Here is a 24,168-nt window from a genome sequence, read left to right as displayed (position 1 = left end):
TACAAAAAACAATCTACAAATAGATTTATAAAATGCCTGCGCATGCAAAATATGAGTGAGGGAGAAAGGGAGGCAGAAGAAAAGAGCGAGAGATGGAAAGTAAATTATTAAGAAAAGGGGAAGGAGAGATGTTGAGGTAGTTTATTTGTGAGGAGAATTGATCGGATCATGATGTTAGGATTAAGGTGGGTTTGAATTTTTGCATTTTAGCCCAATAGAACAGATAACTCCATTACCACAATGTAATGATTTGCAGGTAGAGGGCTTGTAAGAAGGAGGGTTTTGGTTTTAGCAATGTGATATATTATGTTTGTGATTTATGCATCATCGTCTCTGGCTTTTTGTTGCTGTAAGTGGACTTTCTTGCATTAGGTAATACCTTTTTCCTTCTTAACTTTGTGGTTCTCGCTTTTTCTTCCGTGCTTTCCTTCAGTTTCCTGCTTCTCCTGCTCTCCCACTCAGCCTACTCAGTGCTGCTGGGATGGGTGGAGTCTCCAGGGTATCCCACTGGATACCTGCCCCATGCCAGTCTGAACTGGAGCAGGTGTGCCCCCAAAGGTCACACCCTCTCCATCAAACTCATCCACTTGGACCTAGAGGACAGCCAAGACTGTGAAAACGATGCAGTGAAGGTGGGCCAAGATAAGGGGTCAAGATAAACTTCAAATAGTTGTGCTTTACATAAATCAAAGACATACATCAATATTTTTATTCTGATGTCAGCACTGTTATTGTACCCCCTACTACCACATATTTCCCCCAAGGTTTTTTCAAATGGAAACCTCATCTCAGTCCTGTGTGGTAAAAAGGAATTTGAGGAGCTTCAATCCACTGTAAATCCCTCGCTCCTTTCTTCCCCGGGTGGCTGCCTCTCTCTTACGTTCCACTCCGACTACTCAAACACCAAGAGGCACACTGGCTTCAGAGGTTTTTACAGTGATCAAGGTAAGACGTAGAGGAGGAAAAAAGTGAATTACTGAGTTATAAAAGTCCCACTAAAATCCATTGTGTTTGTGCCTGTTTTGTTTTGTCCAAATTCCCCCTGGACTCAAATGCATTTTACTATTATGAATATTTTTTTAAGCATACTGTTAGGAGGGCGATATTTTTAGACAACAATTCACAATGATTGCAGTTTGTAGCTGTTAAAACTCACTTATATTATTTATATTTTTTCATTTCATAATTAAAAGAAAAATCAGTGTCCAGGGTTATATTTTCAGTTTGAAAATAAGTATGTAAATAAATGCATGACATAATTAAAAAATAGGCCAAATGAATAAATAAGGCACATGCTTCTAAAGAGTCATAAAATAACTTTAAGATGTTCTAGTTCAAAGGGCGCTGACAGTGACTGTTACATCCTGTCAAACAGCTCAGTCTTCATGCTAAGCTTAGCTAACTGGCTTCTAGCTCATGTTTTTACCGTAAAGACATGACAATGCTGTAAGTCAGTCTTCTCATCTCTCTGCAAGAATGCATAATTATCCTAATGTCAAACTATTACTTTAGAGGTTTTATGCCAAATATCCCGGGTTAAGTATGTTGCTACATGTGTATGTCTAGTGGGTAAAGGGAAAGCAATGTTAAATAAGTGAATCAGCACCAACAAATCAATAGATGATGGTAAGACATGTATCAAGACAAAAAATAAAAAACCCTAAAAACTTAACTTAAAGAAGTAAGAGTGACACAAAAAAATAAGCTTTTCTTGGCTCAGTTTAACATTTCTTTTCATGCTAACCTATCTAATAACCTGGTAGAAGAAAAGACTGCTGAGAACCCACCAATAGTTCACAAATGTCCAATCATTCTTTTAAACGGTCGTGTGCTATACTTCTCTAAATCTGACCTTTTTGCTCCCTTAGACTTTGACGAATGTGAGGACGACCCCGACAACGGATGCACCCAGTTCTGTCACAACTACATCGGAGGGTACCACTGCTCTTGTCGACACGGTTACCACCTGGACGTGGACAAACACACTTGCACAGGTACACATAATGCCATGAGTTGGATCAATAAACAGTTTACAGAATGAGGAATTCAACTAGACAGAGAAAGACAAATCAAGGAAGGCAAAACCAAACTGAAACATGAAGTTAAAATGGGGAAATAGAGGAAGCAGAAGCAGGCAATATGGGGTGGAGGTGGGGGGTGATGATGAGCTAAGAGGGAAAGTCCATGTGGAGGCTGACTTTGAACCAATGATTATGTTGATTGAAATGATGATAGTGCTGACTATGAACTCTTATCTTTAACGCAGTGAGTTGTGCTAAGGATCTGTCGGGGCTGAGCGAAGGTGACATATCCAGCCCCGACTGGCCTGCTTCATATGCAGAGAATGCCAACTGTCAGTACACCCTGTCTGTGGAGGCCACCCTGCAGCTGGAGCTGCACTTCTCCAGAGATTTTGATGTGGAGCAAAGCCCTGATGGTCAATGCATAGATGCCCTGAGGGTAGGTGTTGAATTGAAATATGGAAATGCCATATTTATCTAAAACTTCTAACTTTACATAGCAAGAAATAAAGAGGAAGTCCAGACAAAAGTTTTGTAACCATGGATTTGACAACTAGAACACATATTTGGACCATTTCCTCTGTGTTACATATTTTGGGATTTTTGTGTTTTGCAACTTGTGCCTTAAAACCATATTCCCTCTCAAAAGGTGTGTAAGTATTCCCCTCTCTTAAGTCAGTATTTAGTAGATGCATCGTTAGCAGCAGTCACAGCTTTGAGTCTGTGTGGGAAGACACAGCTTTGACCCTGACTGTTGTTTTAAAGTCATTGCTGTGTAGCTTTGGCTTTGTTATAGTTCATTGGCTCATTGTCTTACTGGAAAACAGTGAAGCATTCCAACAGCAGGATGCTATGTTTAAAGTGATATGCAGTGCAACATGATGTTTAGTCTGATAAACAAAAAGTGAATCCGACAAGCTTTTTTTTTTTCCAAAACAGTTTTTTTTCTTTTTGGTACAACAATAACAATGCAAACATGTATTTCATCCGTTATATTTGTGGTGAAAAATGATTTAAGCACTGGCCTGCTGGACATAAGCACATGGATGTTTCAGCAGAAGGAACAGAGCAGAGAGGAAGTCGAGACACGTACATTGTGAGACTTTACCTTTGTTGTTTCGTTTACAGTTTGAAACTCCCACTGGGACTCTGGGGCCATTCTGTGGTCACACGCCTCCCCCCTCTCCCTTTTTCACTCACTCGCATCATGTCCAAATCCGCTTCACCTCTGATGGCTACGGCACTAACAAAGGCTTCACTCTTCACTTCAGGACCAGAGGTACTGCAGCCTCCTCACTTGTGACACATTGGGGAAATATTTACATTGAATTATAGTAGTTGGAAACTAATCACAAAATAACACAATTGGTCTTTCCACATGTTAATTACAGACAAGGTCTGTCCAGCAGTCGTGACCTCACACTCCACTGTGACTCCGCAGCAACCAGAATATAGTCAGGGTGAAACAGTGACCGTATCTTGTGATCTTGGATATGTTGCTGATACTGTGAGTGTACAGAGAACCAGAACCTTTTATAATAAATTTACATTTAATTTATTTTAGCCACTATTAAACTAAAAGTTCTCTTTTTGCAAAGTAGCAAGGCACCCAGATGCTGTCATCACAGTATGTGACGATATGCCAGAATACAGGCATATGGACTCCCAATTACATCTGCAAACGTGAGTCTGACTGCATTTTGGAATTTTGCTTTTTGTATTTCTTGTTTTTTAAACTGTCTTTCACATTTCTTTTTTTTTTCATGTGTAGCTGTGGATTGCGGTTTTCCTGATATCCCAGAAGATGGCATCCTTCAGCTGGTGGTCTCAGATAACCCACACACTCAGTATGAAGACCAGATCCAGTTAAACTGCAGCTCAAAGTACTACACACTCGAAGGCGATGGTGATTAAAAAAACTTTACTTTTTCGATTCCTTTCCTTAACTAACTTTTCTGGAACTATTATTGTTTCACCAATATGCTTTCTTCATTCTTTCAGATGCATACACTTGCGGTGCCAGTGGTGAATGGGTATCAGGAGACGGCAATACAGAGATGCCGAAATGCATTGAAGGTAGGGCTAAAAATATATATATTTTTTTTAATTTTAATTTTCTCATATACTTACTCTTGAATCTTAGGCATCTATTCATGACATTTTATATTTCAGTGTGTGGGAAACCTGAAAAACACCCTGCAAGTAGAGCCAGAATTCTGGGAGGTAAAAATGCAAATATCGGAGAGATACCATGGAATCTTTTGATTAAAGCACCGAGCAGAGGAGGCGCATCACTTATCAGTGACCGATGGGCTGTCACAGCAGCGCATGTGGTGGAAGACGTAGAGGAAAGCTCTTTGTCACTGTATGGTGGCCTGGTAGATGGGAGAACAACATCAAATACATTGTCTAATGTTGTTGTCATGAACAGTGAGAGGATCATAATTCACCCTGGCTACACCAAGGGCATTGGAGAACGCACCAATTTTGACAATGATATTGCTCTTATCAGATTAGCTTCCAGAGTGAATTTAGGCCCAAACCTTCTTCCCATTTGTCTGCCAGCGGTAAACAGGGGCTTGATTGAAAATGAACAAGGCACAGTGTCAGGCTGGGGGATAACAGAGTCCAACAAGGGTAATTTAATTACGTCAGCCTTCTTAAAATACGCTCATATTGGGGTCTACTCCCTTACAGAGTGCAAGAATACACCGTACACCCAAAACAACAAACGCATGACTTTCACTGATAACATGTTCTGTGCTGGAGCACCAGGAAAGGACAGCTGCCTCAAAGACAGCGGAGGTCCGTTGGTTTTTCCTATGTTGGCTGAACGCACAGAGCCTTATTATCTCAGCGGCATTGTGTCCTGGGGACCCCCCTGTCAGGAGAGGCAATACAAGGGTTACTATACCAAGGTGGAGAATTACGTAGACTGGATTAAGGACACAATAAATACAATTGAAAAGTCTTAGACAGAGGAAAGATTAGGGAGAAAATACTTCTCTACTAACAATAATTATGTAATCCATTTCAGGCATGATTCAGATCTCTTAAAGGTGCAATATGTAACACTGACAGCTAGTGTTTAAAATAGTTACTGCAGTACAAATTCAAAATACTGGAGAGAGTCGTCTTCCCCTCCACCTCTTCCAGAGACTCGAAGTTCACGAAGGTTACCAGGCTGAGACCTCAGCATTCATTGTCTCTGTTAGAGAATTTATCTCTGTTGATCCCGTTCATTTGTTTGCTGCTTTCACGGCTGTACTAACATTACAGGTGTAGCGCTGGGTTTACGTGTTTACAGGTATATCTGGCAACCCGGCCTGGTGGTAATAATGGGCAGTTGATAACAACACACAGGCCAAAACACAAACAGAAATTATGTCACAGAACCGAAATTTCAAAAGAAGAAGATACTGGCATTAGCATTGTTGTAAGAAAAGAACGCATTTCATCTTAGAATGTTTAATATCTGATTACGCATTGGGGTCATTTTTGGATTTATTACAGTAAATAATTACATATTGGACCTTTAAATAAAAACGTTTATGAAAATCAAGACAATAATCTTGAAATCAAATGTACCAACATTAATAACATTAAACTGTGATCACATTATTACTTCATACTTTTGTATTAAAGGAATTTGCAAATAAACTGCAGAGAATGTTGTTTTTTTAACCAACTTAATAATATACTTTTCTTTTAATCATCAGATACACACAAACATGTTTTTTGTCAGTGCCTCATACACTGAAATACTTATTTATTTTGATAATTTACACATTTGCCTTTTAAACTGCACTCAAAATCAAAATACTTTTCAGTGCTGTGTTTCACTGATTGAACACATTTCATCAGACAAGTGTTATCACATGTAAAACAATATTGGTTTAAGTTTTAAAACGCAAAACAATTCAGCTGGAACAGTTGTCTTAGTGAATATATGTGGAATTAAAACATAGCCATGTTTACACCAACAGCCTGGAAGAGCTGTGCATGAGAAATGTTAGTTGCACTGACAACCAAAAACCAAATTACATTTTTCATTTACTTTATTTAATAGCAAAAGCACCCATGTTATGACAATTTTCAAGTTCATAATTGTATTTTCAGGTTATCCCAGAATAGGTTTACATGGTTTCATTTTCAAAAAACACCATTTTTGTTGTACCGCACATTTCTGCAGATCCTACGGAGATCCACTGGACTTAACCGTGCGCACACTTGGTTTAATAAACTGTGTGAACGGATTCATGATAATCTGTGCTCACAGTTTTATAAACGTGAGTAAAATAAGAAAGCTATTATATTCTCACCTTAATTATAAATTGTCTCCTGCTTTGTACTACAGCATTTGGTTAAAACATAAGTTTGGAGACACTATTTAATCATTAAATTAATAGATTTGTTTGTGTCGGTGCTGTAGTTTATATACGTCTAACATGTAAGTAGTTCTTTTGTAGATTATGGTGAAATACTGTATGTTGTAGCAGTGTTTTGCCATTGAGAACGAGCTAGCATGCAAGCGCTAGCATGTGCTGGCTACCTTATCTCGGCTAGTGATGTAGAAAGCCGTGCAGATTTTGAAGAGCTCACCCGGAGACTGAAGGCGGAAGACATTCAGAAAACCGTATCTCACTCAAAACATGGATAGTTTTTTTCCAAGTTTGGATGCCTGTGAAAGCACCACAGACACAAAATAACATCAGATCCCAGGAAAAGTGATTTCCCCCCCCCATAACATGTGCACAGAACATTTGCAATAACAGAATGTGCAAGGGATGCCAAAAGCTTAAAGGTGTATCAAGGGTCTTGCCAAGTTTTGCTGAAAAAATAAACAAACTAAACAATTTCTAACAGACTCAAACAGTACGTTTCAAAACATAATTAAACACCTTATAAGTTTCTCTGCGCTTAAATATGTGACAAGCAACCCTCAACTGCCTCAATCACCCAATGTCTTGATACCCAACTCTTTCACCATTACATCTTCCTCTCAAGTGAAGTGCTATTGTTTCTGTTTGATGATGCTTAAAAAAAAGTCTAATAGCCCCATCTTGTGATAGAATGAGGTTTATGGGTAAAGGAGCCAGATTTGAAAATATATGGGACCTTAGAAAACATCAGTTTTTAAGTTAAGTTAAGTTATTCTCAATAGATAATAATAAAAAAAGATGAGTTTGCAAGATATTCCTAATTCTCCATTTTAGAGAAAATATCTCCAGCATCGATCCTGTTCTTCTTTCACAAGCTTGATTTTGCCAAAACAAATAAGGCATTTTCCTGGCATTAACGCAGTGAGTTGCTAAACACTGGAAACGACAGACTTTTTGACTAATGTTTCACTTGAATGTGAGACATTTGCTCCTGCAACAGTGGATCAGTTTACTCACGGATATAGCATTTAATCCAGATATGACGTGGACTTCCTGTATCATTTTGTAAGTTTGAATGTGATTTTTAACACACTTGTATGTTGTGCTTAAGTAGTTTTTGTCATGAATTTCTAGCTTGATTACAAAATATGTATTGCGTATACTTACTATAATTGTGGATATGCCTCTTATAACATTGTGTGTTATCTTCCGTACAACCAATATTACAGATGAGCAGTGTTTTATAGGTTGACTGAGTGATCCGTCTCTCCATATGCCATTTATAAGGCCTCGACAATATTATATGGTTGTAACAACTGTTGATTGTGTCACTGCGTGTTTGTTCTTTTCTGTTTGCATCAACTTTGGACTATTGCCTTAGACAACCACAAACTGAAAAACAGATCGAATTCTCTGTGTCCCTTCACCTTTTAGGTTTCTGTATGTGTCAGTGTGTGAGTGCTGGCCGCTGCCTGACACAGGGCCTCTAATGCATGGGGAGATCCAGTCCCCCCAGTATCCTCAGCCTTACCCTTCCAACCTGCAGGAGCAGTGGATCCTCAGTGTGCCAGAGGGCTACCAGATCCGACTCACCTTCACACACTTGGACATTGAAGCTTCTGCTGGCTGCTATTATGACGCCCTCACAGTCAGAACCATATTTAAAAACACATGAACTCATAAACAACAGACCAGTGTGAATGTGTTCTGAAAAAGTGTGACTTGAGGGCCAGTTTAGACATCCTGACTCAGACTTGAATATTGACAACTTTATCTAGAATACTTTACCCACTACGTACATACATCTCCATGTTTTGCAGTTATTGCCAAAATGTGCTATGTTTTATCTCAGTATATCTGAATGCCTGATGGTTATTTTAAAATACCTCTGTTTTTCTCCTTGCAGTAGTCTCCCCTTGAGAGTAATCTCAAAAAGAGGCATTCTTTTTTGGGCTTTTTTGGAGGTTTTCTCTTTCTGGTCCATCAGTGGCTCTCATGGGGGTTACCAAGTCTTGCCAACACAATCATACCTAGTCTTTATGGACAAAATAGCTAATTTCCCATTTGGTGGTGACATATAGGTAAAACCACTTTTTGTACTGGACTATAACTGTAAACTAGCCAGACTGTCTTTTGAAGCACTGTGGAAGACGGTCTGGCATTGCAAGACTAGCCATGCTCCAACTTATGAGATGTACACTGTGGGTATAAGCCTTCCATTGGTCAGCTAGTTTGACTGACATTCTCCTCCCCTTCCGCTATCTACATGTGTTTTACCAGGGCACAAACAATGAACTGAAAGCTGCTAAAAACCTCCATGGAGCTGAGGAAAATACAGAGTCAGAGAATACCTTTCTGTAAGATTGTCAATACGAGCAATCCTTTCATGTTATTTATTGTAATTTCATTGATTGGTAACATGAACATATTGATTATAGCAGCCTTAAGTAATGAGTAGGACTTGAAAATCAGACTTGGACTCAAATTCAAACTTGGACAACTTGGGATGTGACAGTGGCTTAAGGTTTAGTGACTCATCTGCAACAATGCAATATATTCGACGTTGTGTAACACAGCACATCCTTTTACAGCACATTATCCTCATGATGAATAATATGTTGTCCCTTTTATAATCCTACAGGTTCTCTATGATACAAAGATCCTGGGGAAGTTTTGTGGTCATGAGAACTCGGCTGATGGGTATCACCCTGGCAACCAGCCCATCCTGTCTCCAGGCAACAGACTCACCCTCATGTTTCAGTCAGACGACAACAACCCAGAGCGCCACCAGAATGTGGGCTTTTCTGCTCAGTACCAGGCAATAGGTAGCACTTCTCCATCATCTTTCACTTCACTCTTCCACAACTGAACCACCTCCCACTAACTTATTGTGTCTGTCTCTTATTATCAGACATGGATGAGTGTTCTGCGCCAGAACCTGAAGATGGATCAGGTCCACTGTGCTCTCAGATCTGCCTCAATACCCTTGGCTCATACCTCTGCTCCTGTCACCACGGCTACGAGCTTCGCCCGGACCAGCGCAGCTGTGTGTGTGAGTATTGTACAGATACACACTACTCGTGAATGGACTTATTACAAATGTGAAGCAAGGGGAGAACAATGCTCAGTCAAACTGTTGTCACTCAATTTTTAAATACTTTGACTCAACCCAACCTCTTTTTCAGTCAGGGATACTTTTGTTGAGGAACCAACAATTTATGACAAATGGTTATACAAGTAGATTAAGCAGAAGAGGCTTTGTTTTTTGGGAACGCTCTCAAAAAAAATCTAAGCAGCAACAAAATCCCAGACAACTCAGTTGGTAGAGTGGGCGTGCATATATAGAGGTTTACTCCTCCATGCAGTGGGCCTGGGTTTGACTCCCACCTGTGGTGCTTTGCTGCATGTCATTACCTGAGGAATGAGGCACCTGATTGAATAACCTGAAAGTTCCTTTGCTGTTTTCCCAGTATCCTGTGACGGAGGCATATTTGATGAGACAGAGGGACATCTGTTCAGTCCAGGATACCCTAACCCCCCACATCATGCTGTGTCATGTCAGTACATTATTTCTGTAGAATCTGGCTTCGCTGTCGTTCTTAACTTTACTGACAACTTCCACATCGAGAGCATGGACACTGAGCAAGGTCCAAACTGTCTCCATCACTGGTTGCAGGTAATAACAAGCAGCTACATTTTTATAATTGGAAATTAAATGGAGAACTATATGATATACATTAATAATTAATAAATTAATACTCTTGAAAGGTGACATTGTCGGACAGAGAGCCCATGAAGCTGTGTGGTAAAAAGAGTCCAGGTCTGATACACACAAACTCCAACACTGTCAGACTGGACTACCACACTGATAACGAAGGCCTGAGCAAAGGCTGGAGCCTGGATTACAGCACATACAGTGAGGGAAATAAGTTAAACCGCAATTGATTGTCAAAATATGTCTGATTGCAAGGTAACTATATATATGTGCAGTTGATGTTACATGTTGGCTTGTCTGTTGTGCATCCAGGAGTGAAGTGTCCGTTGCCCGGTAATGTGACTAAAGGCAAGGTCACTCCTATCTTGACTGAATATTTCTACAGAGACTACATCTATGTGCGCTGTGACCAAGGATACAAGCTGATGATGGTTAGATTAAACTTCACATTTTTAACTGTAATAGAGGAAACTTTATTTGTCATTGTGTGCGAAATAATTGTCCTTTTTACAGTAGGCTATTTAGGCAATAGCCTACTGTAATGTTCATTTTCACACATAACATACTCACTTGAAGCAGTCATTCACACAATGTAACACTGTCCATCAATAGAGGGTGAAAAAATACTTTGACGAGGCAGCAAATTTGCATCAGCTGTGTGCCTGGCCATCACGTGGTATTTCAGACTGGACGGGCTGCGATGATAGCTCAGTTCACAACGACAAAACATACAAAACACTTTGGTTTTGTCAATGGAACCTTTTGGCAACTTTTTAAAAAGTAAACTTTCCATTCAGAATCTTATTGGCATCCATTTCGGTGTCCTGCTCTTGACTTCCACTCAAAACGTAATGTTACTACTCCTTGGCCGGCTCGCAAGCCCAAACGAGTGTGTGCGGCGTGCCTGTTGTTTTGTTTCTTGTCTAGCTAGATCCAATGTGGGGTTTTTCTAACGTTACTAGTTGCGGCAGCATCTAAAAAAAACTACAAAGTTTGCTACTCCAAAAAGAACGTTAATCTTGTGATAAAAAAAACGTACGGCGTTAAAATGGGTTTGCGTTAACGCCGTTAATAGCGCGTTTAAGTGACAGCACCAAAAAAAAATAACATCTGCTGACTTTTTATCAGTTCCACTCTTTTTTTCTGTCAGGATGGTCAGGAGGTCGAGGGTTTCTCTACCATGTGCCAAAGCAATGGACAGTGGCATCTCCCTTTACCAGAGTGCCACAGTATGGTACCTTTAAGCTTAGACAAAACACCCATTTGAAAATTCATGGAAAATACATTGGGATTCAACCACACATTACATATTCGTATACTTTCCTGTTTTATTTGCCAATCATGAATATATCCCTGTTTTTGTTCTTCTGCAGTAACTGATTGTGGTGAACCTGAACCCTTGCTGAATGGAGGGGTGACATTCCTGTCTGGCTTTCAGAATCAGTACCGTTCTGTTGTTCAGTATCACTGTAATGAACCATTTTACTCTCTCCTTGGGGGCATTAATGGTGAGACATTAACATATAGTATTCTATGATGTATAGTTTTTAGATTTTTTTCAAAATTCCGGCCAGCCATTAGTTTCTACATGAAAAAGCACTGGATCAGAAAAAATGTAATTACAATTACAATTTCCAACACCCCCCCCCCTGTCCCAACCCACAACAAAATTCCTCTCTCAACTTCTGCCATAATACAACTGTCAAAAAAACTAAAAGCAAATTATATGAAAGTATAACAGTAGCAGCTCTCCTATGTCTTCTTCTTTACACAGTGCTGTTCCTTTTGCCTCATTGCATTCAAAACATAGGGCAGGTATATACCCAGTGTATTTATTCAATTTATCAGGAGTTGTGTATGTCTTCATCGGCCAATTAGATTGGAGTACCTAAACAGTAACTTAAAGTTACAATGCGTAGTTTCTGTTGCCCCCATGAGGAATTCTAAGTAATGACAACCACACTGTCGGCGTGTCCACGTGATACAGCCTGCCATGATCGCGCACCTGCGCCCACTCCTGAGGATTAAAAAACGAGTCGCCGGTGTCTCCCGTCTTCAGAACACAGCCATAGGCTACTGAGAAAGTGAGTTGTGTGGTGCTAATAGTCTAATTAGCTTTGTAGCAACTCATTTGGCAATGGCTTAAATGTAATGGACGTTGATTAATATCAAGTTACGCACTAAAGCTTTAACACCAAGCTCAAAAATGTTTCACTGACCTCCAAGCATCATAAATGGATGTTAACAGTACAAAGGTGTAGCCTAGTCCGTCATATTTGTAACCACACGTAACATAGATGTCACGGTGTAGTGACACACCCTGGACTACACTTCTACTTACTGACTGATTTTTTTCCCTCTCTGTTCTGCAGTTGTCTTCACCTGTGAAGCCGACAGAAAGTGGAGATCCAACAGTGATATTGTTGTCAGTCCAACATGCATACCAGGTATTGCTTTTAATTTTTTACAATGAAACCCTGAAACATCTTATCTAGATCCAAATCTAGAATGTTTTCTTTAATTAGAAGTACGTACTTGTGTGAAACTTTGAAATACAGATACGTTTGTATCCCATCTAGTCTGTGGCCAGCCAACAAAACTCATCTCTACCTATCAGAGGATCATCGGAGGCAGTGAAGCTCCAGACGATTCCATCCCCTGGCAAGTGCTACTGAACATAGAGGGGGGAAGAGGAGGAGGCATGGTGATAGGAGACCGCTGGATTTTGACTGCTGCTCATGTCATAATGAAGAAAGGAAATCAAGTATCAAAAGAGACTGTGCGGGTAAGTGTTTCACTACACGTGTTACCTGTGTGCCCATTGCCTCAATATTTTTGACTTGAATTCCACTGCACAAGGCAAGGCAGCTTTATTTGTATAGCACATTTCCGCAGTTCAAAGTGCTTCACATAAAAAGACTAAAATAATAAGTTACAGTGCAGTACAACAAATTAAACTGTAAAGAGCAGTTAAAAACAGTCAAAAAAAATACAAAAATAAAATTTACATTGGTGTATAGGAAATTAAACATTAAGGAGCAGTTAAAACAGTTAAACATATAAAAGCAGATAAAATAGCAAATTTTAGACTGATAGTATGGGACAGCATATAAGCCTCTGCCCCACACATGTTAGCGGAGCGCAATTACCATTTTGTGGAAACCCAAACTTTGTTTACCAATAAGGTAGGCACTTTAAACAGACAGAACAATGTCTTTACCATCTCATCCATCCACCACGAGTACTTTTACACTACAATATTGTCGTCCCTATAAGGCTTAGTTTAATTACAGAAAACTTAGCAACATCCTGAACAGCTCCAACTGTTTTTGTAGATTTTACCATAAAATCTATATCACACCCGCATTGAAGAAATTCTCAGACATATATTCGTTTCCTGTTCAGAAATACCCCTTAATTATATAATTTGTGACCTTAATGGTCCATTAGAGCAGGAGACATTTTGCCTAAAACTGAAGCCACCAACTCTGTTACATGGTGAACTTGGTCAAATTGTTTTACCTTCATGTTGCATGTTTTAGTGGCTTTTTCTGTTTCATGAATTTCTACCTTGAAAATGAATTGCAGTATACAGTATATGGATACGTGTGTGGACCTACACTATAACACTGTCTATGAACCGTTATCTAAGGTTAACTATGCGTGACACATTTCTCAAAGTACCATATAGAATAGAACATCTTTATTGTCATCGTATAAGTAATAGATTGCAACCTCCGTATTAATGCAAATAAAGATAAATGTGGTATAAATAGGGTAATAGTAGCCTACAAATACAGTATGTAAAAATAGCAATAAATTGACGGTAAGTAATAACTTTAAAGATAGGAATCAGTAAACCCCTATTATAGAAAGGGTTTAACAATTCTTTTATACAAACATTAATCAGCAGTATTGAAATAGTGAAAATAGGTTATAAAAAAAAACAGTAAATGGTTGCAAAAGTTAAAAACAATTGTCTCATATCTGCATGCCCATTTCCTCAATTTTTTAAGTGATATTTATTTCCTCCTATGCCGTTGATTTGCAGATATATATGGGCCTTACTAATGTTAACACCCTGACGGTCTCTCCTGTGTATGCTGACTCAATCCACATTCATCCTGAATACAACAACCCCAGTGATGTAGACTTTAACAATGACATTGCCCTGATCAAACTGCAAGACTCCATCACATTCAACTCATCCATCATGCCAATATGTTTGCCACCAGAGGGTGCCACATTCGTCACTGGTGTGATGGGGTAAAGAAACAACTACTGGGTTTCATTTCATGATGCTATATAATCTGTTTTATTTAATATAATTTATTTTCTTCATTTTTAGTTTTCCAAAGTCATTTTACCTTGCATGTATGTCTTCTTTTTTCACTTTCTGTGCCAACATGTGAAAGTCGACCAGCTTCTATCCGGTACACCTTAAAGGACTCTTGCATATTTTTTTTTTTCAGACTGGTGTCAGGCTTTGGCATTACAGAAATTGACGGCCGAAGTATTTCAACAAATAAGATGAAGTATGTGCAAGTACCTGTGGTGGAGCAGGAGACATGCAGTAAATCAATCACTTTGTTGAAGAAGACAAGAGACAGTGTTCCAAGTCTGTCAAATAACATGTTCTGTGCTGGAGTCCCTGAAGGTGGGAAGGACTCCTGCCAGGGTGACAGTGGAGGTCCCTACGCTCTTAGAGACAATGGAAGGTTCTGGGCTGCTGGGATTGTCAGCTGGGGGGTTGACTGCGGAAAGCAAGGAACATATGGAGTCTATACCAGAGTTACCAACTACGTGGACTGGATCAACAAGACTATGCAGGAGAACTGAAATATACAGTTAAAAACATTTACAATAACATAAAAAAGAGATCAGATTTTGTTTTAAATAGACTTTCCGAAATGTTAATGTTACCTTGTACAAAAGCTATAACTAAAGATAATTTTACATTGCAAGTTACAATGATGAAGTGCAATCCTGATTAGATCCATTTCTAAACTTCCTAAAATTACTGAATGGATGGCATATTAATTGTGTATTGTAAAGTCATAGCATTGCATTTTTAATAAAGTAATAGGAAATAGTGACTTCACCCTTGTCGTTCTCCTTGGGTCAAATTTAACCCCCTTTCAAAGTTTTTTTTGTCCCAAATATTCTTTCAACCAAGTTGCCCAAAAATTATTTGGATACATGGAGGTACATTGTATGGAAGTTATACAACATTCTTTGCAGGTAAAATTAATGATTATTTCCATTGGAGTTTTGGTGTTTTATTCAATTTTATAGCATTTGAAAATAATACTGTTAAATGGTTTCAAAATAGTCTCCTGACTAAATTTTGACATAAACTGTGATTCACTAAACATCCTCTGATCTTGACTATCAGTCAAAATAATTCATAATTTCTGTTTTTTTTTAAACTAAAGTAGGTGAAAAAAAGCATTGAAAAAAGTGACGACAACCTTTTAAAAAGTGGATGAAAAAAAATTCAATTACTTGTTTGATGGAAAGACAACACAAGGGTTAAATGTGCCTTATGTATCTGAGATTAGTCACAGATCTTTCTGGCAACGGTCCACCTTGCACTAAATGCAACTATTGTCAGATCTGTTACTTGCTGAATGTTTTACTGCACACAAACTCTGTTTTACTTTTTATTCTTTAGTTAGTCAGAGTTATTGAGCCATTATAGGACAGTAATGATTCCTGCATTTATTTTTGCCAAGACAAACAAATCATTGAGGTTAAATTCCATTGCAAAATACTGCAAACCACAGCCAGTCCATTAGAACGTGAGACACTTTGTACAAAGTTTCAGCCACACAAAGAAGAACGTATTGCAGACATGGGATGGACCAACTCTTTTATATGGTAAGCATTGTCAAAAATGTTACCTTCATAATGCATGTTTTAGTAGATTTACTTTTCATAAATTTTCTACCTTGAAAAAATTTTTTTTTTAGTCACATACTACAAGTGGGGAACTGAACAACAGCCCTGTGTAAGAGCAGTTTTCTAAAGTTGATTATTTAAGTGATACATTTCTCAGAGTACCAAAATATCCAACTGAGATTCCAACCTGTGTATCAATACTGTAAAAAAATAAGGTAAAAATAGCCTGCAAACAGTTAAAAATAGCAATAAAGTGGCAGTAAAGTAACCGTAAACTAAAGCAACAGTGTGCTGTTTAACATGTTTGTGTCACTGTGTTTGCTTGTTTTCTGTTTGTATCACCTTTAGACTAGTACCTTAGTGCCAACTCTCTCTCTGTTTTGCACAATTCCAGGTTTCTGTGTTTGTCAGTGAGCGAGTGCTGGCAGCCGCTAGACTCTAAATCTGTTATACGTGGGGAGGTCCAGTCCCCTCAGTATCCCCGGCCTTACCTTCCCAACCTGCTGAGGAAATGGGACATCTGGGTTCCTGAGGGCTACCAGATCCAGCTGTCCCTAAAACACCTGGATATTAAAGCTTCCTCAGGCTGCTATCAAGACTCTCTGACGGTGAGAGTGAAACCTTCTTGAAATTTAACTTAATTTAATGTATTAATTTATTTGACAGGGACAATGTATATTAATTAACATTGCTGTAAATGCACCAGAAAGATCCCGTCAATCTGTTGGACAGCACCATGAAATCCTTTCGTGTGTTTTTTGGGCTTTCCAAAAAAACTCTCCCTCTCTGACAAACAAACCAAATCTCTTTTTTGAGAGCTTTCTGGCCACAAGGATCAAATTGTAATCAGAAAAAACAGCTAACATATTGTATAATTTAAATATTCTCTCAGGTTGGTTGGTAAATGCTAGATAAATCTGGGTGCTTCTTGATGTGGTGATACTTGTGGGACTTTTGATCATTTGGACTAGATCATATTTGTCAGTTTTTTAAGCCTTTTTCTATCCTCCCAGTTGATGACAAATCCCCCAAAATAATGGCCCCTCTACTACCTGCAGCCATCTTGGATCCTGAGCCTTTTTTGAAGTTGTTGGAATAAGGGTAGCAGCTTCCATCCATGTAGTTTGGTGGTGGTTGAAACACCTGGACAGATTGAGATCTTGAATTGTAACTAGGTACTCTGTCATTTCTTTTTATAAACTACAACTCATTACAGAGCAATTCTTATTGTTTCTGTCTCGTCATCTAGTTTGAAGACCTGATGGTAGAGCATGGCAATTATTTTAACTCAAAGTGAATGTTTGGAGTTGTTGAGGACTTGGGTCTCACGTCAGACTTGACCCCTTTTTATGCATGACTTAACTCAGACGTGATGTTTGATGCCCTCAATGCGCTGTTCAGGTGCATTACATCCTGTCCTCATGCACAAATGTTGTTTTGTAAATCACTGTTTCGCAATAAGAAATACCAACGTTTGAAAGAAGAAATAACTAATTTTTCCATTTACAAATGAAAAGTTTAAATCTATTTCTTAAGATTTAGACTTTTCATTTGTAAAAGGAAGAATCAACTATACCGCACTATTACTCAATTTAATACACTCAGCAGTTCTGGTGTTACAACCTTACGTGGTCTAGGATGACTGATAGCTTAGGGTGGCTAACAATAGCTAATGTTAGCAACTTTTAGGTAAATATTGTTGTATAAGACACATTACAAGGTAACTTTGCTGCTGCTGTCATATTACATATTTTAGCTAAATGCTGAGCATTTAGCATTCAGTGTTATTGACACCTGTAGCCCCAGTTCAGAAAAAGTTAAATAGACTCACTTGAACTGACCTTTGATGGACTTGCGTTTGTACGGAAGTTCTTCACCGTAATTGATTGTCTTACAACACGCCTTCAAATCTTTTCCTTTTATCAGGTTCTTTATGACCAAAATGTCTTGGGGAAGTTTTGTGGCCAGGACAATTCAACTGATCACCCAGGCAAAGAGCCGATCCTTTCGCAAGGCAACAAACTGAGTCTTGTATTCCAGACAAGTGACTTCAATTCAGAACTCCAACAGCACATTGGCTTCTCTGCTTCCTACAAGGCAATAGGTACCGCTTTTCTGGTCACTCCATCTTCTCTCCAGTAGAAGATGCATGAATGAGAGATGTTTTTTGTTTGGTCAATGGTAACAATAACTACAGAGATCTAGAACTGGAATTAAAATTAAATGTGACTAAACGTCCATTCCCGGGGAACATGGCCAAGCACTACTAACTAAACTAAGAGATTTAGATATATGTAACTTGTGACAGAGGATACAAGCCGATGATGGTTTGATGTTTTTTTTCTTTAACTGGTCAAATATAAATATGTCCTTGTTTTTTTCTTCTGCAGTAATTGCTTGTGGAGAACCTGAACCTTTGCTGAATGGAGGGGTAATCTTCCTATCTGGCTTTCTGAATCAGTACCGTTCTGTTATTCAGTATCACTGTAATGAACCATTTTACACTCTCCCTGGTGGTGAAAATGGTAAGATATTTATATATTAAAAAATACATCATTCATGAAAATATAATCTTTGATATCTAACCAAAAAATAAAAGCCATTATTTTGTTCCCTTTGGTCTTCAGTTACCTTCACCTGTGAAGCAGACAGGAAGTGGAGAACCAACCATAACAATGTAACTCCAACATGTATACCAGGTATTATAACCCTGTGATATCTAATCCAGGATGCTTGAATTTAATCATGAAATCTGTCTGTGTGAGTCTAATTTAAATTCTACCTCGTCCAGTCTGTGGCAAGCCCACAAAACTCATCTCTGCCTATCAGAGGATCCTGGGAGGCAGTGAAGCTCCAGACTATACCATCCCCTGGCAAGTCCTACTGAACATAGATGGGGGAAGAGGTGGAGGCATGGTGATAGGAGACCGCTGGATTATGACTGCAGCTACTGACCTAACACGTGATGGAAAACCAATATCAAATGAGACCTTACGAGTAAGTGTTACAGATGTTATCTGTGGGTTGTTGAACACTATTTGATATTTATTTCCTCCTATGCTGTTGATTTGCAGATGTACATGGGACCTACTGATGTTAAAAGGCTGATGGGTTCTCCTGTGTATGCTGCCTCAATCTACATTCACCCTGAATTCAACAACACCAACGGTTTAGACTTTAACCATGACATTGCCTTGATCAAACTGCAAGACCCGATAACATTCAACTCATCCGTCATGCCAATATGTTTGCCAGCAGAGGGTGCCACATTCGTCACTGGTGAGATCGGGTAAATAAACAACTAAGAGTTCTCATTTCATAATGCTATATAATCAATTCCAGAAGATATATTTTTAAAAATATTTTGTAATCTTTTTTATCAATCATCTGATCTCATTTTCATGCCTGTTTTTCCTTTTTGTGCCAACATGTGAATCAATCTTGTTCAGCATACAGACAGTTGAGTTCACCGTTACTGCCGCATGTACTGTTTTTCTTTTTTTTTAGACTGGTGTCAGGCTTTGGCATTACGAACATATACCCCCTACAATTGACAAATAAGCTGAAATATGTGCAACTCCCTGTTGTGGAACAAAAGACATGCAGTAATTCCGTCAATAAACTGAAGAAGACAAGGGACAATGTACCCAGTCTGACAAATAACATGTTCTGTGTTGGAGTCCCTGAAGGTGGGAAGGACTCCTGCCTAGGTGATAATGGAGGTCCCTACGCCCTGAGGGACAACGGAAGGTTCTGGGCTGCTGGGATTGTCAGCTGGGGGGTTGACTGCGGAAAGCAAGGAACATATGGAGTCTATACCAGAGTTACCAACTACATGGACTGGATCAACAAGACTATGCAGGAGAACTGAAATGTACAATAAAAAAATCATTTTGAAAAACAAAGAGAACATACTTTGTTGTTAATTACTGCTACAAACTGTAAGTACAATTATTTCCTTTCTCTTTATGAAAAGTAGGCTCTATTTCCATTGCCTAGTTTGGGACTTTACTGTACTATGCACTGTGCTAGTACTACGGAACATTTGACTGTACACAACCTCTGTTATACTCGTCATTCTTCTATTTTAGTTAGAGTCTCCAAGCCTTTATATGACCTGTTCTTTTACAATTCATACCCGGATTTATTTTTGCCATGTCAAACAAATCATTGAGGTTAAATTACATTGCATAATATTACAAACCACATCCGGTCCATTATAGCAGGAGATAGCATATTAACTGTTGCTATGCAGAGAAAAACATATAGCAGACATGGAATGTGTTATTTGAACAGTGAGAGACAGAATAACAACAAGACAATCCAGAAAAACACATGTCAAAAAAATTGTATAAATTGATTTGCAGGCTCATATTTATAATATGGATAATAATTGAAAATCAATAGAACACAGGTCCCATTTATAATGTTATTTTGGTCTTATGTGTCAGATCAATACTGACTGAAAACAGAGTGATAGAGAAAGACAGGGTGGTGACACTCTCATTGTGCACTTTTTGTTGCCTACTTCCGGGTTATGCAGCCTCGCGTAGTTCCAAACATACATTCTACGGCATTGGACATCATTCATTTCCACTGCTGACAGTCAAGTAACTTCTGAGGTAAGTTGATTAAATACGTGCCTACCCCTGATTTGGTCTAGTTTCCCCACGTGCAAGTAACTGACATTGAATTTGATGATGACTTTTATTATGTGGAAAATGTATTATGTTACTATAAGAGCTATTTTCTGGTGTAGACTGTAGCACTATTTCATTTACTTTATTTTTATACAGTAGAAAGGCCCTATAGAACCTATGGATTTTATTTTATTTATTTCATTTTAAATTTTATAAAGGACTAAAACATGTAGGCCTACTGTTATACTTTTGTTAAAAATAACCATATTACTATACGGTCACAGTCAACGAGGTTAACAAAAAGCAGAGCTTTGGGGGCTGTTTGTGTTTCTGTCCATGATGTCAACGTGTGTGCCAATGCAGCTTCACATACACAACCCAGTGAGACTGTGTCTTAGAGGACCGTCACAATAGGTCTACTTCTTTATGATCATTACAACTGACCACACTCCCATATTAACTATACACTACCAGTTCATCTACCGCTAGTGTTACTGTAAAAAGATTGATTATTGTAACTTTATTGTTTATATAGCCTAAAGTGCAACACAGTTGAGTATAAATTGTAATCTTCAGCTAAGTTCCTCATGATGTTGCACCTGGGGATGTTAGGCATTTTGGAAAAGAATTAGGTTTTTAAAGTTAGCCTAGCTAGATGAAGAGAAGATGGATACTAGAGGTTCATTACTTAATTCATGAATTAGTTGTCAACTATTAAATAAGTCTAAGGTAGGCCTACCACTAGTCTGATAATCAATTCAGCTTGAGTCTTTTTTTAATGAAAACTTATTAACAAGCAAAACATTAATCTTTCCCGAAATAATTTACTTTCTATAAAGTATTTAGGGACACATTTATACATAGCCTATATTCCAAATTTTATATACAATATTTTTAAAATTTGGGCCTACACCAAAAATCAAAAGCGATCTTAACGAGGTATTCTGGTGAAAAACGGACGTTGGTGCTAGTTGCCATAGTGACCCATGACCCGCTCCTTGCTACTCGCTCATTGGACGATCCTGTCTGCACTCTTTCGCTTTCTCTATTCCACTGCTAGATTCCGCAAATGCTCCCAACGGCAAAAAAAAGGCCTCAGCTGCTGTAGCCTACTACGTCATGATTTTACTTTTAGAGTAGGCCATCCAATATTTATTAACGTACAGCTACTGAAGGATGGGATAAAGAAAATGCTGTAAAATACCGTAGCGATGCAATGAGCTGTTGTTAGTCGTTAAAATCAAAAGTGAAAGTGAGGTGGTGTTTTTACGCTTTGGCTTGTTGAGGCTAATTCACAACTCGGAATTTAAAGAAACACGCAAACTAAACTCTTTAATGATGCTGGTAATTTTGTTTGGATACTTCCTGACGGGCGTTTGTGGTAAGGGTCTCAATGTTGGCTATTGTTGCAGCACTGAATGATGTTCATAAATAATAAATACATAGGCTAATTCAGTTGATTGTCACGATCAGTTATAAACTTTTTCATTTCACATTGTCTGATAGCGTTTAGGCTTAATTAATTGCCACTAAATACAGGTAATATGCCATGTTCCGTTAGCACACTTCTAGTTATTGATTCAAATTAACTGCTGAAGTTGAACCTAGAAAGTTTTAGACAGTGCATAGGTCAGCTAAAAAAAGATGAACATTTAAAAATATGAAAAAGTCTAAAGGCATGTATACAGGTCAACATATATGGAAAATAAACATTTTTAATAATAAACGATGAGTTAATGTTTAATTGGGTTCAAAGGGAGTTTTGTTAAAATAAATTCCACATGAAATCCACAATTGCTTTAAAATTAAACCCAACTTAAACTAATAACTTTCAGAAAATTGTCACTCTTCAATGTTGTTCAGTCTTTATTACACACTCTGTAAGTGTCTTGTCTTGCCCTGATGTTATGTGTTGAGGACCACAATGGAAATAAGTCCTGGACTTTATAGTTTTTTTTCCCCTTGATTGTATTGGATGTCTTTTCCTGTGTAAGGCATTCTTAATTCAATTATATAAATCAAATCAGATCATTCCAGATGAAAAATTAGGACTTTTGCATTGTTGTTTCTTAGGTGATGGCGTTGCAGATGTTGTACTTTCCTGCACCTACGTGGAGGAGGGAGTCGGACTGGGTGGAATGGGAGGTGGCGCAGTCTTTACACGTACTCCAGCCACTCTTGTCTTAAGAGATGTCGCAGTGGCTCCTGACGAATCACTTGAAACCCTCACTCCGTACGTCCCGCCTTCAATCCCTGACCCAGATGCCATCGTATTAGAAGCTAAAGGTTTTCACTGCCCTTTCTACAGAAAAAGTTTGGTCTTATATAAGCCCAACCTGTGTTAAACTTCTGACTCTCATCCCTCTGGCAGTGTCATCACCTGAGATCCCCAATGCTCATGTGTTACTCCATGCCGACTGCAATGAACAGGAGGTGATGTGCGAAATAAGCCGTTACTCTCTTCATGGATCTCAGGAAAGTTCAGAACCAGCTTATTTTATGGTTTCGCTTAATGTGGAGGAAGTTGAGTTCAGCACTGCGTTGATTCTGCAGACTTTGGCGGTAAAAAGGGACCAGTCAACCCTCATACAGAAAAAATTGGGTCTGCCTCTTAGCCAGTCGGGAACCCTCCCAACTGAGGGTGAGAACCAGAGTTTAATATTACATTTAATCTTTTCATTGAATTGTTTCCATTGATAACATCATTCTCACTGCTTTTTCCTGCTGTCTTTGCTTTTTGTTCCTCAGTGATATTTCTGGTGTTTTCCCACATAAAGTCTGTAACTGCGTCTCTGAGAGGCGAGGTTCTCCTAAACTGTGGCTTCAGGCAACAGGAGATACCTTTAGCGCCGGACGTGAGCGTTGAATGGCGACTGCAGCACAGGGGAAAGGGGTGGAAAGTTCTTGAAATGAAAACCAGGCTGGATGATGCAGAAGGGAGTACAGTGTGTAAGTGCTGTGTGAACAGGCGTGCCCGGTCTCTGCTGGTTTTATCATTGAGTTGGGGGTGCTGACAAATTTTCAAGAGTGACATATTCATCCAAAGTGAACCACCACGCACCACGCTGCATCCATCACAACGCTCCTCAAGCAAAAAAACTAAAACTAGAATGAAATCCAAAACCCAAGACAGGGCAAAACTAGGCATGGGTAACACAGGATATAGGCACAAAGCTACGACGATGGTACAGAATAGGCCTAGTACAAGCTCAACCACTGAGCCACAAAATACAAGGGTATGAAACACCACTGAATTAAATTAAATCAAAAGTTTACTGCCTCGTTGTCTTTTGCTAGGAGGGCGCTGTGGGAGTGACAGTTGTACATGTGCAGCTGCTACTTCCTTCAGTTACAGTTGCTTAGTTTTCTGACTCAGGTCTCTGGTGAATGATTTATAAAGAAACACAAAATGCGCTTTCATATTATAGGCAAGCCTGTTACGGTGGGGGGTGAGGTGAGGACCCAAAAGCAACAGGCAGCAGGCCGGAGGGAGCTTCACTAAAGCGTTT

The 24,168-nt window shown here is 38.9% G+C and overlaps 3 protein-coding genes across 5 annotated transcripts in view; all 3 read left to right on the top strand.

Moving 5' to 3' along the window:
* Positions 1–2: 2 nt before the first annotated feature.
* On the top strand, positions 3–14,994 carry LOC117945870. The gene is made up of 24 exons (XM_034873599.1): positions 3–185; positions 434–632; positions 765–945; positions 1,869–1,994; positions 2,267–2,460; positions 3,150–3,300; positions 3,413–3,528; positions 3,623–3,704; positions 3,793–3,927; positions 4,023–4,097; positions 4,194–4,993; positions 7,365–7,468; positions 7,838–8,051; positions 9,045–9,228; positions 9,315–9,455; positions 9,874–10,079; positions 10,172–10,319; positions 10,431–10,549; positions 11,269–11,347; positions 11,492–11,626; positions 12,491–12,565; positions 12,698–12,903; positions 14,170–14,384; positions 14,591–14,994. Exons 1-24 carry the CDS (start codon positions 169–171, stop codon positions 14,955–14,957), a joined length of 4,269 nt encoding a protein of 1,422 aa, XP_034729490.1. The 5' UTR covers positions 3–168; the 3' UTR covers positions 14,958–14,994.
* The window catches only part of tapbpl (TAP binding protein like), a 22,970-nt gene continuing 4,420 nt past the window's right edge, over positions 5,619–24,168 (top strand). Inside the window, exons 1-6 of one of the 3 annotated variants that reach the window (XM_034874263.1) lie at positions 5,619–5,630; positions 21,212–21,221; positions 21,956–22,040; positions 22,733–22,945; positions 23,031–23,300; positions 23,408–23,608. In XM_034874263.1, coding sequence (XP_034730154.1) covers positions 21,995–22,040; positions 22,733–22,945; positions 23,031–23,300; positions 23,408–23,608 — 730 coding nt within the window. In that variant the 5' untranslated portion in view covers positions 5,619–5,630; positions 21,212–21,221; positions 21,956–21,994. Of the gene's footprint in view, positions 5,631–20,547; positions 20,642–21,211; positions 21,222–21,710; positions 22,041–22,732; positions 22,946–23,030; positions 23,301–23,407; positions 23,609–24,168 lie in introns of those variants that run through there. The other 2 variants (XM_034874265.1, XM_034874264.1) reach the window with 2 other exon arrangements.
* On the top strand, positions 15,648–19,922 carry LOC117946237 (complement C1r subcomponent-like). Its single transcript, XM_034874243.1, has 8 exons — positions 15,648–15,998; positions 16,414–16,627; positions 17,946–18,123; positions 18,410–18,544; positions 18,647–18,718; positions 18,811–19,016; positions 19,094–19,308; positions 19,527–19,922. The coding sequence occupies exons 1-8, from the start codon at positions 15,973–15,975 to the stop codon at positions 19,888–19,890; spliced, it is 1,410 nt and encodes a 469-aa protein (XP_034730134.1). The 5' UTR covers positions 15,648–15,972; the 3' UTR covers positions 19,891–19,922.

Source organism: Etheostoma cragini, chromosome 6 (assembly GCF_013103735.1).
Source record: "Etheostoma cragini isolate CJK2018 chromosome 6, CSU_Ecrag_1.0, whole genome shotgun sequence".
NCBI classification, from domain to species: domain Eukaryota; kingdom Metazoa; phylum Chordata; class Actinopteri; order Perciformes; family Percidae; genus Etheostoma; species Etheostoma cragini.
Note: the sequence above shows the minus strand (reverse complement) of the source record. Positions and strands in the feature narration are given on the sequence as shown.